At 63.9% G+C, this 14,507-nt stretch overlaps 3 protein-coding genes across 4 annotated transcripts; 2 read left to right on the forward strand and 1 right to left on the reverse strand.

The window, feature by feature from the left end:
* Window positions 1-467: 467 nt before the first annotated feature.
* RNF115 (ring finger protein 115) lies at window positions 468-7,361 on the reverse strand. Its single transcript, XM_032204640.1, has 9 exons — window positions 7,260-7,361; window positions 5,811-5,869; window positions 5,338-5,389; window positions 3,947-4,158; window positions 3,709-3,780; window positions 3,463-3,535; window positions 2,465-2,558; window positions 1,371-1,486; window positions 468-1,258 (listed from the first exon to the last, which is right to left on the reverse strand). The coding sequence occupies exons 1-9, from the start codon at window positions 7,344-7,346 to the stop codon at window positions 1,127-1,129; spliced, it is 897 nt and encodes a 298-aa protein (XP_032060531.1). The 5' UTR covers window positions 7,347-7,361; the 3' UTR covers window positions 468-1,126.
* A 244-nt stretch (window positions 7,362-7,605) lies between these two features.
* Window positions 7,606-12,169, forward strand: POLR3C (RNA polymerase III subunit C). Of its 2 annotated transcripts, none has more exons than XM_032204638.1 (15): window positions 7,606-7,631; window positions 7,981-8,275; window positions 8,619-8,874; window positions 8,978-9,154; window positions 9,300-9,388; window positions 9,542-9,649; window positions 9,757-9,849; window positions 10,022-10,102; window positions 10,415-10,466; window positions 10,553-10,613; window positions 10,697-10,847; window positions 10,941-11,042; window positions 11,653-11,702; window positions 11,817-11,966; window positions 12,063-12,169. In XM_032204638.1, exons 2-15 carry the CDS (start codon window positions 8,129-8,131, stop codon window positions 12,142-12,144), a joined length of 1,599 nt encoding a protein of 532 aa, XP_032060529.1. In that variant the 5' UTR covers window positions 7,606-7,631; window positions 7,981-8,128; the 3' UTR covers window positions 12,145-12,169. The 2 variants fall into 2 exon arrangements, with proteins under 2 accessions (XP_032060529.1, XP_032060530.1); XM_032204639.1 differs by having other exon boundaries at window positions 10,944-11,042.
* A 341-nt stretch (window positions 12,170-12,510) lies between these two features.
* NUDT17 (nudix hydrolase 17) lies at window positions 12,511-14,479 on the forward strand. The gene is made up of 8 exons (XM_032204321.1): window positions 12,511-12,582; window positions 13,049-13,171; window positions 13,245-13,416; window positions 13,551-13,576; window positions 13,669-13,761; window positions 13,856-13,954; window positions 14,057-14,193; window positions 14,278-14,479. The coding sequence occupies exons 1-8, from the start codon at window positions 12,511-12,513 to the stop codon at window positions 14,477-14,479; spliced, it is 924 nt and encodes a 307-aa protein (XP_032060212.1).
* The last annotated feature ends 28 nt before the right edge of the window (window positions 14,480-14,507 follow it).

Genomic DNA, 14,507 nt, shown 5'->3' on the forward strand with positions numbered 1-14,507 from the left:
TGACTTCATAGCAAACAGAAACACTGGTTGGAATCGAGTGTACGTGGTACACCCTGACAGCAACGAAGGGGCGAGGGGGTCGGGGCGCGACCTCCCCTCTCCCCGCCAAGGCCCAGCGGGGAGGGAGCGGCGCCGCGCGGCTCAGAACGAGGAGCGGGGACGTGGATGAGATGTTACGGGAGTGGAAAAGAAAGAAAACCAAACCAAAAACCAAAAAAAAAAATGTAAAAATGAAAGAGATTCTCTTAAAGTTACCGGACTAAAGGAGAATTAAGACCGGGTGTTAGACACCGAGGAGGCTGCCGTTAGAAGGGGCTGCAGCTGGGGCCGCCGTCCTGCAGGACACCGCGGATGTGGTCCCTACGATACGAGCCAGCTAAGGATCCTAAACGACTCACTTTTGGGGTGGGGAGGCAGGTTGGGACAGACCCGGGGCCACAGGCACCTGGAGAAGGGACAGAAAAAAAAAAAAAAAGGAAAAAAGTCCACAACGAGCCCCAAAAATTCCTGCGTGTGCGTTCCTGTTCCCAGAACCGGGGGCTCGAGGGGGGTCCCAAGCGCGCTTCTGTCCACGGGCGCCGCGGTGAGCCCCGACCCGGAGCCCTCCACGCCTCCACCTCCATGGAGAACACCTGGAGCAACGCTTTAGAGGCTGAATTCGACAAAAGAGGGGAAAAAAAAAACCACCCACACGCTTCGAGGGGTCCGGGAAGGGGCCAGAGGAGGAAAATCTTCTCGGTTCTCCGTCACCAAGATGCTCTCCCCACCTCCGCTGCCGCGCACGGGGGCTGTGCCGAGACCCCGGGGCCCAGGTAGGGTCCCCCCAAGAGCCAAAAACCTCCCTGCCCGGCCCGGCCCCTCCAGAGGCCGCGTTTCACAGGTATAAAATCAAGTCAAATCACTCAAAAGACTCTGGGTTGGGGACTAAAGAGGCGATTCCGATGGAGACGCGATTGGCTCGGAGATGCTAAAAGTTTCAGGAACAAGACAGCACTCGTCGACGCGATACCACGGGGTGGGTGCCCTCCCCTGCCCTATATTTCCTGCTACTCTGTTGGAATTATAATACAATGTACATCTGGAGTAAGAACGCTCCGGCCAGAGCCCCCCGAGGAAGCCCCCGAGGTCAGAAAGTCCATCGGTCGTGTAGTTGGCTTTCACTGCTGAAGCTGTTGCTCGCTGAGGCCTCGGGGTTCTGTGCTTGCCGGGTCGAGTCCTCGCCGTTTAAGCTCTTCCTGCACACCGGACACGTGTCGTGCTGCAAGAAAAACGCGGGAGGGGGGCTCAGGGAAACGGCTCTGGGGGGGCTGCTTCGCCCCGAGGTTCCCCCCGTCGGGCTCCGAAGAGCCGTGGGTGCCTGCAGCCCTTACCAGCTCTAACCAGGGCACGATGCAGTTGCTGTGGAAGAAGTGGTTGCAGGGTAACTGCCGCACCTGCTCGGCCACCGTGTAGTCCTCCTTACACACAGGACACTCCAAGCCCGTATCTGGAAGAGAGGCGCAGAGCGGGGTGGGCAGGGCGAGAGCAGCACGCACCCCCTGGTACCCAAAGTACTCCTTTTTTTCCCCCAAAGGGACTAAGAAAACCTAATCGGGGGTATCCGAGCTGATAAAAACCTCCTCGTGCAGAAAGAGGCTTTGTGGGGGTGGTGGGGGACGCCTCCTGCACGTCCCCCCCTGCTCTGCGAGGACGCAGCGCGCTGCGGAGCGCTGTCAGGGGGGGAGAGATGGTGAAAATCTGACCTCCTCCCCCATCCCGGGCCTGATGCTGCTGGGGTGATGCTCAAAAAAAACGTCCCCACCGCAGGCAGGAGGGAGACAAAAGCTCCCAGGGCTCCTCGCCCGCCCGCCGGGCTGCCCGGATCGAGCTGTGTCAATTCCAGAGGGCAGGGCCGAGCGTGACAGCATGGAAATTGGGATGCTTCCTGGCTTCCCAGACGAGGAGGAGAGCCACGGGGTGTATAAAAAGAACCAGACGAAAATATCTGTCGGGGAAACAGCTTTTCTAATCAACCCGCGGAGCGGCTCGGTGGGAAAGGGATCCCGCGAGCGGCCGCCCGCAGGCAGGAGGGGGGGAGAAAAATCCCTAATTGCAAAACCATAAACACTGCAAAAAGAAAAAAACAAAAAAACAAAGAAAAAAGAAGCCCACGGGTCTGCGCCACCAGCTCCGTTACAAAAAGCTGCGGGTCCTACATGACATTTCAGAAGGGATTTGGTGGGGGGACGCTCGGAGCCTCGTCAGCAGCCCCGCTTTGCAAGGGGGGAGCGCGACGCCCCGAGCCCAGCCCTAACAGGACTGTCAGCAGCAAAAATTAAAGGTTTTAAAGAAGGACAAAGCCACCCGGGGACACGAGATCGCTGCGAAGAGGCTGATCCTTCGCAGGAGGAAGGGAATTCGGGCAGCAAACCCCCCAGGCTGTGCCCGAGGCACACGCAGCAAGGCGCCGGGAGCCTTCACCTACCGACTTGTTCCTGAGTTACTGTCACTGTGGGGAGGGAGGAGATCTTCTCTTTGTCGGCCGGGGGCGGCCCCGTGTTTTCCAACTGGCCCAAGAGCTGCAAAGACAACACCAAATGTAGCCGGGGGGGCGCCTGCTGCCTCCCCCAGATCTTTATCGGGGTGCCAGGAGGGGCGAGGAGCCCCCCAAGGGCGGCGGGGAGCCCCGAGGAGCTGCTTTAGGCTGGCCCCGCCGCACCAAACCCCGCTCCCATTGGGGTTTTGCATCCCAAGGGGCTTAACCCCGCTCCCTGGGGGTTTCCATCCCCAGCGTGGAGTCTCTGGGGGTTTAACAGGGGCTGAGCCCGAGCTGTGGAGCCTCTTCCCTCGTGCCTTCCAGCTCCCTGCCTGCCTCACGGGCGCTGCGTGCTGCTGAGACCCGGCTTCACCCCAGGACCAGCCCCAATGGGTTCATGCATGGCTCGGGGGAGCCCCATTGGCTTTCCAGGTCACCCTAAAACCTCCCGGGATGGGCAGGGGCGGCTGCTGTCGCCGCAGAGCCCGGGCGAGACGGGCGTGGGAGCCGGGGGCTGCTGCTGAACGGCAGCAGATGGCTCTGGCAGGCGCCTTCCGAGGCGTCAGCAGCCAAATTAGCTCCCAGGACGGCAGCCGCCCGCTCTGCCTTCCCCTCCCGCTGCCGCCGACGCCCCCGGGAGGATTTTGGGGATGGAGCTGGGCAGCCCCGGAGCCCTGGGGAACGGCAGCGTGCTGGGCTCCTTCCCCAAAACCACAAGGGAACGGCTCACGGGTGAGAAATGTTGGGTTTGGAGCAGGACCCGGGGCTGAGAGGGGGGTTTTATTCAACCTGCAAGCGCTGGTTGGCGAGGAGGAGAGCTAAACCGCGGCGTTTCCACCCAAAAGAGGTCCGAACCCTCCCCGAAAAGGCAAAGCACCGAGCAAAATTAAAAAAAAAAAACACAAAACAAAACTTGGAGGCACGGCTCAAAGCTCTCGGGGTCTCACCTGGGTGACGATGGCGTCGAGGCCGCTCTGTCCCCACGCGTAGTCCCCGGGGTTGGAGTGCAGCATCCCGCTCCTGGGGGGGGGGGGGCAGAGTCAAGGGAACTGCTTCAACCCCCCCAAAAACCAACCCCCAGGTTTTGCAGACCTCACCCCAGCAGGTCAGCGGGGAGAAGGAAGCTCCCGGGTAACTGGTGCCTACTGGGAGCACTGGTTTTAAGCAGGGGTGAGGCCGTGCTCGCTACTCACCAGGAGAAGGGGTGCTGCGAGCCGGGGAGCGCCGAGTTGGCGAAAAACCCCGCGAAGATCTGCTGGATTATCCTGAGGGCAGCAAAAAAAAAGCCACAGGGTGAGCAACGAAACCCAGGGCGGCAGCAGAAAAAAAAAAGCAGAAAAAAGCCAAGAAACCCAAATTATCGAATTCTGTTTCCCCGAGAGCGCCGTTTTTGGGGGCGCTGAGAGGTTTTTTGGTTTTCGGGGCACTCACCCCTCGATGGCCGGAGACCTGTCGGGGCGCGAGCTGCCCCGGGAGCGGTACCTCCGCGTCATGGGCAACCGGGGGGGGCGGCTGGGCCCCCAGAGGTCGGCGTGGGCTTGGTGGCCCCTCTCGTTGTCCCTGCTCTCTTGGTCCAGCGAGCCGCTGCTCAGGAAGGGTCGGAAATCGGGGAAGAACATCGTGTGGTCCAAGTGGTCCCAAAGCTGCGGGTGGGGAGGGGAAGGGAAAGGAAAGAAGGGGAAGGATTTAAATCCGGGAAGGATTAAAAAGGGTCGAGGTGCTTCATTAGGGCCCCGACTCGTTAGATGGGCCACCCCCCCGGGACGACCGACGCGGAGGCTCCTTCCTGCTCTGCCTGGAGCCCGGCAGGTTGTGGGGAGCCGGCCCCGAGGCGGTGCCAGGATGGGATTTTAGGGGGGATCGGGGCGTTTTGGGGGAGATCGGGGTGTTTTGGGGGGGATCGGGGGACTTTAGGGAGGGATTGGGGCGTTTTAGGGGGATTTGGGGTGTTTTAGGGGGGCATCAGGGGTTTTTAGGGAGGACTGGGGGACTTTAGGAGGGGGATTGGGGCATTTTAGGGGGTTTTGCAGGGGGTTGGGGAGTTTTAGGGGGGATTTGGGGACTTTAGGGGGGCATCGGGGTATTTTGGGGGGATCAGGGGACTTTAGGGAGGGACTGGGGTGTTTCAGGGGGGATTTGGGGTGTTTTAGGGGGGCATCAGGGGTTTTTAGGGGGATCGGGGCATTTTAGGGGGATTTTGCAGGGGTTTTAGGAGTGGTTTGGGGACTTTAGGGGATGGATTGGGGCATTTTAGGCGAGTATCAGGGCATTTTAAGGGGATTTGGGGGAGGATTGGGGGATTTGAGGGGCAGAACCCACGCCCCGTTCCTCTGCTCTGACGCCGGGGCAGGGAGCGGCGTCCGGGGGAGCGGCACCCTCAGCTTTAATTAATTAATTAAACACCACGCAGCCTGACGCCAGGGCTGCTCCTTCCCGACACCCTCAGAGCAGGTTGAATTTTCCTCCCCCGACCACCCGAAGCTCCCTTCGCACCTCCCCGCCGTCGCCTGCCCCCGTTTGAAGGGGAAAAGCCGCGTTTGGGGCTTTTTTTTTTGCCACCATCACCCCGCAGAGCAGCCTTGCTGCCCCCCCCTGCAGCTCCGTGAGGAATTTCATTCATTTTTCATCCCCAAAAACCAAGGAAATTTAGGCAGAGCCTCATTTAGGGGCGTCACGGGGCTCGCTGCAAGCTCGGAGGAGCCACGGTTTTACCCCGGGTGATTTTGGAAGCCTCGACCCCGCTCCCAGGAGGAAGAGGAGGAGGAGGAAGAGCAGAAAACCCCAAATCCCGGGCTGTTTTTAGGGCAGGAGGCCCCACTCACCTCTGCGAACTGCGTGGACGGGCTGTCGTCAACGCCGCTACCGTCCAGGAAACTGGAGGGGAAGAGGAGGTGAGAGCAGGGCCCCCCCCCCGCGAGGAGGATGAGGAGGAGGAGGAGGAAGATGACAACGTTTGGGATCCCCGAACGTAGCCCAAGGGGGGGCTCGGTGGCTGCGGGGGGGATTTTCTCTCTGCCTTGACCCAGGCTGCGAGATTTGGGAGGGCAAAACCCCCGAGCAGGGACCCGACGGAGGAATTAAACCCATTTTGGGAAGAGAAACGAGCTTAAATCCCCCAAAATCACGGGATTTTTGGTAAAACCCCACAGCTCCGAGCCCCCACAGCGTTTTCCTTCCTCTTTTTCAGCCCCGACCCCGCTCCCACCTCGCCAGGGGACGGCCCCAAAGCCCTCGGCACGGCACCGACCCCCCCCAGGGCCAGCACTGGGAGCACTGGGAGCACTGGGAGCCTTACCTGGAATCATCCGTCACCTCCTCGATGAAGCCGGACTCGCACCTCGGGCACGTGTACTCCTGGGGGGGGGGAGGAAAATGTGCCGTGAGCCCTCAAATTTTGAGGGTTTTCACCCCAAAAATTATTTTTATTTTATTTATTTATTTATTGGTGACCCAAAAACCCCCCCAGGAGCTCAGGGGAGGGCTGAAGGAGGAGCCAACCCCCCCCCAAAGGGCTCTGGGGGGAGTTATTGGGGGATTTGTCCCCAATTCTCTGCTGGGGGGGGGTCCCAGGACCCAGTTTCCACCCCAAAAGGCACCCCAAAAAGCACGTTTTGGCTGCAAGGACATCCCCAGCCCCCCCTCCCCTCCCCACAGAGGCTGGGGGGGGATGGATGAAGGCTTCTCCTCCTCCTCCACCTTCATCCCCCCAGCCCTGCCCTGCCTGGGCACCGACAAATCCCTGTCCCCCCCCCCCCCAAAAAAAATCTCACCCCCCCAGCCCCAAAAGCCCAAGGTCAGACCCCGAAATCCCCCAAGATTGGGGTCACGGCAACCTGGGGGGGGCCAGGCTGGGCTGGGGGGCGAGGGGGGCACCCTGCGGGGTCCTGGGGGGGTGAAACCCCCCCCAAGGGGTCAGTAAGGTCAGAGGGGTCCCCCCCCGTGGGGTCAGGGTGCGGGGCTGGCGTTTTTTCATTATTTTTATTTTTTTTTCAGGTTTTTGCCTGTTTTTTTTTTTTGGGGGGGTGGCACCTCGCCCCCACGACCCTCAACGAGGGGCATCTCCCCCCGCCCCCACCCCTCCTGAACCCTGAACACCCCCCCCCAAAGGATTTGGGGGCGGGGTGTGGGTCACCAGGCCCCCAAAACCCCGAGGGACCCCCGTGACCCCCCCCGAAACCCCCCCAACCACCCAAAACCCCCCCAGAAGCTGGGGAGGGGGGCACCGCATCCCTTCGGGGGGGGTCCCCATCCTTTTGAGGGGGGTCCTCACCCCTTTCCCTTTGGGGGGAGTCCCCCTATCCCTTTATGGGGGGGGAGGTCCAAATCCTTTTGGGGGGGGTGCTCACCCCTTTGGGGGTGGTCCCCATATCCCTTTGGGGGGGGCCTCCCCATCCCTCTGGAGGGGTCCAAATCTTTTTTTGGGGGGGTCCTCACCCCTTTGGGGGTCTCCCCATCCCTCTGGGGGGGGATTCTCCCCCCTTGGGGGGGGTCCCCGTCCTCTTGGGGGGGCCCTCACCCCTTTAGGGGGGGTCCCCGTCCCTTTTGGGGTCTCCCCATCCCTTTTGGGGCCTCCCCATCCCCTCAGCCCTCAGGGGGGGTCCCTCAGCGTCTCCCCCTCCCCCTCAGGCCTCCAAGTTTTGGGGCGGGGGGCGCCGGGCCCTACCCGCAGCCCCCCCCCCCCAATGCTGATAACCGACTGATAACGCCTCGGGGGGGGGGGTCCCGGGGGCGGGGGGGGGCTCACCGGCAGCTTGGGGCTGACCTCCCCCTTGCAGCTGTGGCAGAAGAAGCGGTGCTGGGACACGGCGGCCGCCGCCGAGGCCTCCGCCATCTTGTCACCCCCCTCCTGCCGTCAGTCCTCCGGCCGGACCAGCGAGATGAGCCTAGAGCGCCCCGCCGGGCCGCCTGCCGCTCTAGCCGCCCCGCTTCCGGTTCAGCTCGGCTGCTCCGCGGTCCTCCAGAGGTAGGCGAGGAGGGAGAGGGGGGGGCGGAAGTGGTAGGCGGAAGGGCGGAAGCGGAGGGAGGAAGTGGAGGAAGTGAGGGCGGAAGCGGGAGGTGGGGAGGGCGGAAGTGGTGGTTGCTATGGGGAGGGTTGGGGCCTAGGCGTGGGGCCTGGGTGAGAGCGGGCCTCGGGGGGGAGGATATGGGGACAGGGGCAGGGGGACCCCGGGGTGGGGGGCACGGGGATGGGGACATGGGGACGGGGGCACCCAAGGGTCGGGGACATGGGGGTGGGGACACAGGGATGGGGGCACCCTGGGGTGAGGGACACGGGGACAGGGACACCCTGGGGTGGGGGACACGGGGACAGGGCCACGGGGACGGGGGGACCCCGGGGGAGGGACACGGGGATGGGGGGGTACAAGGGTGGGGATATAGGGACAGGGGCACCCCAGGGTGGCGGACATGGGGACATGGCCCCCCCGGTGGCACCGGCTGGTTCCCCTAACGCTTTGTTTTTGTAGGGTCGCCTCCATTTGGGCCTTTCCGGGGCTCTACAGGCAGCAGCAGCAGCAGCAGCAGGACCCCACCGGACTCCGTGTCCCCATCCAGGCCCGTGGAGACCCCACTGACCCCACCAGCCCCCCGTGTCCCCGCGGAGACGCCGCGGGGATGACGCAGGCCGAGATCAAGCTGTGCTCCCTGCTGCTGCGGGAGCATTTCGGCGAGATCGTGGAGCGGGTGGGCACGCTGCTCGTCAGGGCGGGCGCGCAGCCCCTGCGGATGCTGGTGGGCGACACGGGGCTGTCGCTGGAGCAGGTAGGGCCCGGCCCTGGGGACACCCCGGATCCACTCGGGGACGCCCCTGATCCGCTCGGGGGCTGGCACGGAGCTGGGAACCCCTCGGAAAGGGCAAAACGGGGATTTTCCAGGCATAAAAACGCCGAGTGGGATCTTTTAAAGGGCGGAGGAGTTTCATAACTGGCCATAAAACGGCCCGAGAAGGAGCAGAGCGGGGTTTAAATGCAGGGGGTGCCCGTCGGAGGGGCAGGGGATGCCAAATCCCCAATTTTTGGTGGCCGCCCGTGGAGGAAACGCGCCGCGACCGCCCCGAGGGGGCCGTTTGGGGCCCCCCCTGAATAACCAACCCCCCCGTTGGCAGGTGAAGAAGGCCCTGTGCGTCCTCCTGCAGCACAACCTGGCCACCTTCCAGCTGCCCAAGCGCGGCGGGGTGGAGTACGAGGCGCGGGCCGAGCGGGTGCTGAGGATCCTGCGCTACCCCCGCTACATCTACGCCGCCAAGACCCTGTACGGCGACACGGGCGAGCTGCTGGTGGAGGAGCTGCTCCTCAACGGCAAGATGACGATGAGCGCGGCCGTGAGGAAGGTCGCCGACCGGCTCACCGAAACCATGGAAGGTGAAAAAAAAAAAAAACAGAATTCTGCAGGAATCGGGGCATTTCCTGGAGTCTCGGGGGGGGGGGTGCTGGGCCTGACGCTGCCCCCCCCCCCTCCCCGCAGACGGCCGGACCATGGATTACGCCGACGTCTCGAGCACCTTCGTGCGCCTGGCGGACACCCACTTGGTGCAGAGGTGCCCGCTGCTGCCCGAAACCCCCCAGGGCCCCCCCGGCCCCGCTCCCACCTTGGTGCTGGACGAGAAGGAGATGTACACCGTGCCCCGGCTCAACCTCACCGGTGAGGGGCACCCCGGGGTGCTGGGGAAGCTCAGCGCCGCCGGCTCCCGACATTTTTATTGTTTTATTGTATTGTAACAATTTTTACTGTGTTTTTTTTTTCTAAAATTAACCTCTCCTTTGTCTTTTTTTTGGTTCTCTGGCAGGGCGGGGGAAGCGCAGGCGGTCGTGCGAGGAGGAGGAGGAGGGCGAGCCCAGGGCCAAGAAGCAGAAGGCGGACGGGGAAGGCTCCGAGGTAGCGGAGGAAGGGGCTGGAGCCCCCAAGCTGAGCAGCAAACCGGGGCTGCTGCTTCATCCAGCGTCACCTCAGCTCGGGGACACTCGGGGACAGCTCCCAGCCCCAAAACTGTCCTGCGGACCCCCCCCCCGGCTGGCTTTGTCCCCGCAGCCCCCGCCCGAGGACGACGGCATCTACTGGCAGGTGAACCTGGAGCGCTTCCACCAGCACTTCCGCGACCAGGCCATCGTCAGCGCCGTGGCCAACCGCATGGATCAGGTGCGGGGAAGCTTCTAGAAGCCTCCAGGAGGGGCCTAGTGGGCGTTGGGGGGGGCTCCGTGAGGCCGGGCCCCCCCCCTCACCCGTGTTTTGTGCCCCCCACGCAGACCAGCAGCGAGATTGTGCGGACGATGCTGCGCATGAGCGAGGTCACCACCGCCTCGGGCGCGCCCTACACGCAGCCCCTCTCCTCCAACGAGGTCCGTGACCCCCCCTTTAGAGCCCCCCCTGCCCTCCTCACCGTTTTGTTGTGATTTTCCTGTGTTTTGTTTTTTTTTTTTTTTTTTTGGCTGTTTTTGCGTTTCACCTTTTTGTTGTGATTTTCCTTCGTTTTTTTTTTGTCTCTTTTCATTTTTTTTCCTTTTCTTGCAGATTTTCCGGTCCCTTCCAGCCGGGTACAACATCTCCAAGCAGGTTTTGGACCAGTACCTCACCCTGCTGGCTGACGACCCGGTGAGGGATGCCCCCCCCCGTGCCCTTTGCTGCCCCCACTCCATGTCCTCACCTCAGCACACACCGGGGGCCGGGGGCTGAGGGAAAAAACCCTTTTTCAGCCATTTCTCAAAGAATACAAAAGCGAAACTCATCACATTAAAAAATTCACCCAACGTTCTGCAGCTCTTAAGATCAAAGAGGGGTTTTTTTTGGGGGAAAAAACCTCCGTTCTGCCTCAAGGGGCTTTAAGAATCGCGATTTTACACCAAGTGGGGTTTTAATACCTCGGGACGCACTAAACTTTTACTTTTTTTCCCTCTTTTCTCCTAGCTCGAGTTCGTGGGCAAATCGGGGGACAGCGGCGGGGGCATGTACACCGTCAGTATCCTTTTTTTTTTTTGGGGGGGGGATCAGCTCCAGTGGGGTTCTGGGCGTTCAACCAGGCCCCTTGACACGGCTCCCACCCAGATCTCCACAAGGCTCTCGCCTCTCTGGCCACGGCCACTCTAGAATCCATCGTAGAGGAGAGGTAAAAACACCATTTTTGGGGACTTTTCACCCCGTTTCTCACCCCGCTGAGTTTTTTTTTCCCCCCCTATTGTTCCTCTTCAGGTTCGGGTCGCGCTGCGCCCGGATTTTCCGCCTCCTCCTGCGCAAGAAGCACCTGGAGCAGAAGCAGGTGGAGGATTTCGCCATGATCCCCGCCAAGGAGGCCAAGGAGATGCTCTACAGGATGCTCTCCGAAAACTTCGTGGCCCTGCAGGTGAGGGAGGGGGCCGGGGGGGGGGCCGGCTCCGTGCCCGGGGACGCCGGATCCGAGCTGCCCACCCCCCGTGTCCCCCCCCTTCCTCGCCAGGAGATCCCCAAGACCCCCGACCACGCGCCCTCCCGCACCTTCTACCTCTACACCGTGAACGTCCCGGCCTCCGCGCGCATGCTGCTGCACCGCTGCTACAAGGTGGGACCCCCCCGGCCCTCCCCCAGCCCCCCCCAAGCCCCCCGACCCCCTCCCCAAGCAGGGGGGGGCAACGGCCTGGAGGCTTTTAGCCCCCCCCAGCGCCTCGAGCAGCTCCTCCACTATCTGCTGCCTTCTCCCTTGTCCCCTTTCTCTTCCTCATCCCATTTTGTTTCTCCCCCTTTCCCCTTCCCCTTTGCCCTCTGCCCTTCCCCATCCCCCCTCCCCTGTCCCCTTCCCCCCTGCCCTTCCCCTTTCCTGTCCCCTCTGCCCTTCCCCTCTCCCCCATCCCCTTTTCCCCCTCCCCCATCCCCTTTCCCCTTTTTTTTCCCCTTCCCCTTTGCCCTTCCCCTTTTCCCCTGCCCTTCCCCTTTCCCTCTGTCCTTCCCCTTTCCCCCTCCCCATCCCCTCTGCCTTTCCCCTTTCCCTTTACCCTCCCCCTTTCCCCTCTGCCCTTCCCCTCTCCCCTTTTCCCTTCCCCTTTGCCCTCCCCCTCTCCCCATCCCCCTTCCCCTCTGTCCTTCCCCTTTCCCCCTCCCCATCCCCTCTGCCTTTCCCCTTTCCCTTTACCCTTCCCCTTTCCCCTCTGCCCTTCCCCTTCCCCCCCCCCCAGAGCGTGGCCAACCTGATGGAGCGGCGCCAGTTCGAGACCAAAGAGAACAAGTGAGCGGGACCACGGGGGGGCCACAGAACCTTGCTGGGGGGGGAACACACAGAGCCGTGCCCCTGACGGGGGTGGTTTCTGCCCCCCCACGGGGTGCTTTTTGCCCCCCCCAGGAGGCTGCTGGAGAAGTCGCAGCGGGTGGAGGCCATCCTGGCCTCCATGCAGGCCACGGGCGCGGAGGCGGCGCAGCTGCAGGAGATCGAGGAGATGATCACGGCCCCCGAGCGCCAGCAGCTGGAGAGCCTCAAGCGCAACGTCAACAAGTCAGAGACCCCCGGGGGGGGGGGGGCACGGGGGGTGTCAGGGGCCCCCCCAGCCCTTTTTCCACCCCCCTAACCGCCCCCTTTTCCCCCCCCCAGGCTGGACGCCAGCGAGAACCAGGTGGACGAGACCATCTTCGTGCTGGAGTCCTTCATCCACAGCACCATCAGGAAGCCCTGAGCGCCCCCCCCCCTTTTATATGTGTCCCCCCCTTTTTATATGTGTCCCCCCCCCTTTTTATATGTGTCCCCCCCCCATTTTTATATGCCCCCCCACCCCAAAAATGACAATAAAGTGACCCCCCCACCCCCCAGAGCTGCTGCCTGCTGGGTTCAGGAACCCCCCAGTGCCACCGCAACATCCTACGGGGGGGGACTTGGGGACAGCTCCCCCCTGCCCCATTTGTCCCCCCCCTTTTTTGCCCCCCCCCCCCATTTTTGTGTCCCCCCCGGGTTGCTCTAGCTCCGCCCACCTTCTGAGGCCACGCCCACCCACGGGTTAAGCCCCGCCCACCGGGTTTTGTTCCGGGGGGGGGGCGCAGGGGCCATGGCGGGGTTGGGGCGCGTCCTGGTGCACGTGCGGCGCGGTGGGGAGGGGGGGGCGGCGCGATTCGGGCAGGTACCGGGGGGGGGGGGAGCAAAATGGGGGGGGGATTTGGGGGTGTCGGGGGGGGGAGAGGAAAGGGGGGGGCAAAGGGGGGGGTGTCGGGGGGGGAGGAGCAAAGGGGGGGGGGCGAGGCCGGATTGGGAGGGGTAGGGGGGGGTGCAGCAAAGTGGGGGGGGGACACAAGGGTTGGGAGGCATGGGGGGGACACAGCTTGGGGGGGGCGTGTAATGGGGGGGGGGCACCCAGTTTGAGGGGGGGGGGCAGCGGGGGGGGTGTCACCTACTTGTGGGGGGGGCTGCAAGGCGAGGGGTGCGCAGGAGACAGCAGTGACCCCCCCAACCCCCCCAAACCCCCCCAAACCCCCCCAAGATCCCCCCCAAAACCCCCTCCAGCCCCCCACAACCCCTTCCCCGACCCCCCCAGCCCCCCCCTCATTGCAGGGTCTCCCCCCCCCACGTGCCCCCCCCCTTTTTTTTAGAGCGTCACCGGCTCCTTCTGCTCCCCGCACGAGGACGTGGCGGCGGTGAGCTGCGGGCTGCAGCGCGGCCGCTTCCTCCTGGCCGACGCCGCCTTCCCCGGCTCCACCGAAACCATCCTGGGGGTGCGTGAAAGCCCTGGGGGGGGGGGGACACACAAACCCACCGGGTGTCTCCTGACCCCCCCGACCCCCCCAGAGACCCCCGTTTTGCCCCGCCAAGCTCCTGGAGCCGCGGGCGGCCGCCGAGCCGCGAGGCCGCGGGGTGGAGGCGGCGGTGGCCGTGCTGCTGCAGGCGGCCACCGGCCCCGTGCTCCTCACCCGCCGCCCCCACGGCCTCCGCGTCTTCCCCAACGTCTGGGTGCCTCCCGGTGAGCCTCCTTGTTGAGGGGGGGGTGGGCATAAAGTTGTGGACCCCCCCCCCCCCCCAACCCCAAATCCGCCCCGCGCACACCCGAATTCGCCGCTCCCCGGGTGCCTCCAAGCCGCTCTTCCTCCTCTTCAGGTGGGCACGTGGAGCCCGATGAGGAGGTGAGGACGGCGGGGGGGGGCTCCTGGGCGGGCTCCTGGGGGGGTTTTGTGGGTTCCTGACCCCCCCACACACATCCCCGACCCCCCCCCAGCTGCTGGCCGTGGGGCTGCGCGAGCTGCAGGAGGAGACGGGGCTGCGCCTGGCTGCCGGCACCTTCACCTGGAGGCTGCTCGGCCTCTGGGAGGTAACAGCCCCCCCCCCTTCACTCCCCTGCTTCCCCAACCTCTCCGCCGTGCCCCCCCCAACCCACTGACCCCCCCCCAAAACCATTTTTGCAGTCCGTGTACCCCCCCATGCTGAGCCGGGGGCCCCCGCGCCGCCACCACATCGTCGCCTACCTGCTGCTGCGCTCCCAGGAGCCCCACGAGGAGCTGGAGGTCAGCCCCCTTTTAATCCCTTTTTTTTTATTTTTTTCCCTTTTTTTTTCCTTTTTTTCCTTTTTTTTCCTTTACCCCCCCGACCCCCGCTTTGGGTTTCAGGCCAGGATTTGCCCCAGCGAGGCCGAGGTGAGCGCCTACGCCTGGCTGGAGCCCCACGTCCTGGAGGCCATCGCGGCCACCGAGGACGGCGCGGAGAGGCCGGGACGCGTCCCCAGCACCCTGCCGGCCTCCGTCAGGTGAGGCTGGGGGACAAAGGAGCCACTGGGGGGGGACACGGGGGACAAAAACAGCTCCGTGCCCATCGTGTGTCCCCCCCCCAGCATCACCGAGGTGAGCGGGGGCTCGCCCCGCGCCGCGCAGCTCCCCACGGCCACGCTGCTGAACGTGGCCCCGGCCGAGGGGGAGGACGTGGAGCGCGTCAGCACCGGCACCAAATTCGCCCTTCGGCTCTGGTTGGAGGCCCGGGGGGGGAAAAACGGGGGCCAAACGGGCCCTGAGGAAGCGTCGGGGGGCTGGGAATAAAGGGATTGCACCCAGGGGGGGCTGCGCC

Source organism: Aythya fuligula, chromosome 28 (assembly GCF_009819795.1).
Source record: "Aythya fuligula isolate bAytFul2 chromosome 28, bAytFul2.pri, whole genome shotgun sequence".
Lineage (NCBI taxonomy): Eukaryota > Metazoa > Chordata > Aves > Anseriformes > Anatidae > Aythya > Aythya fuligula.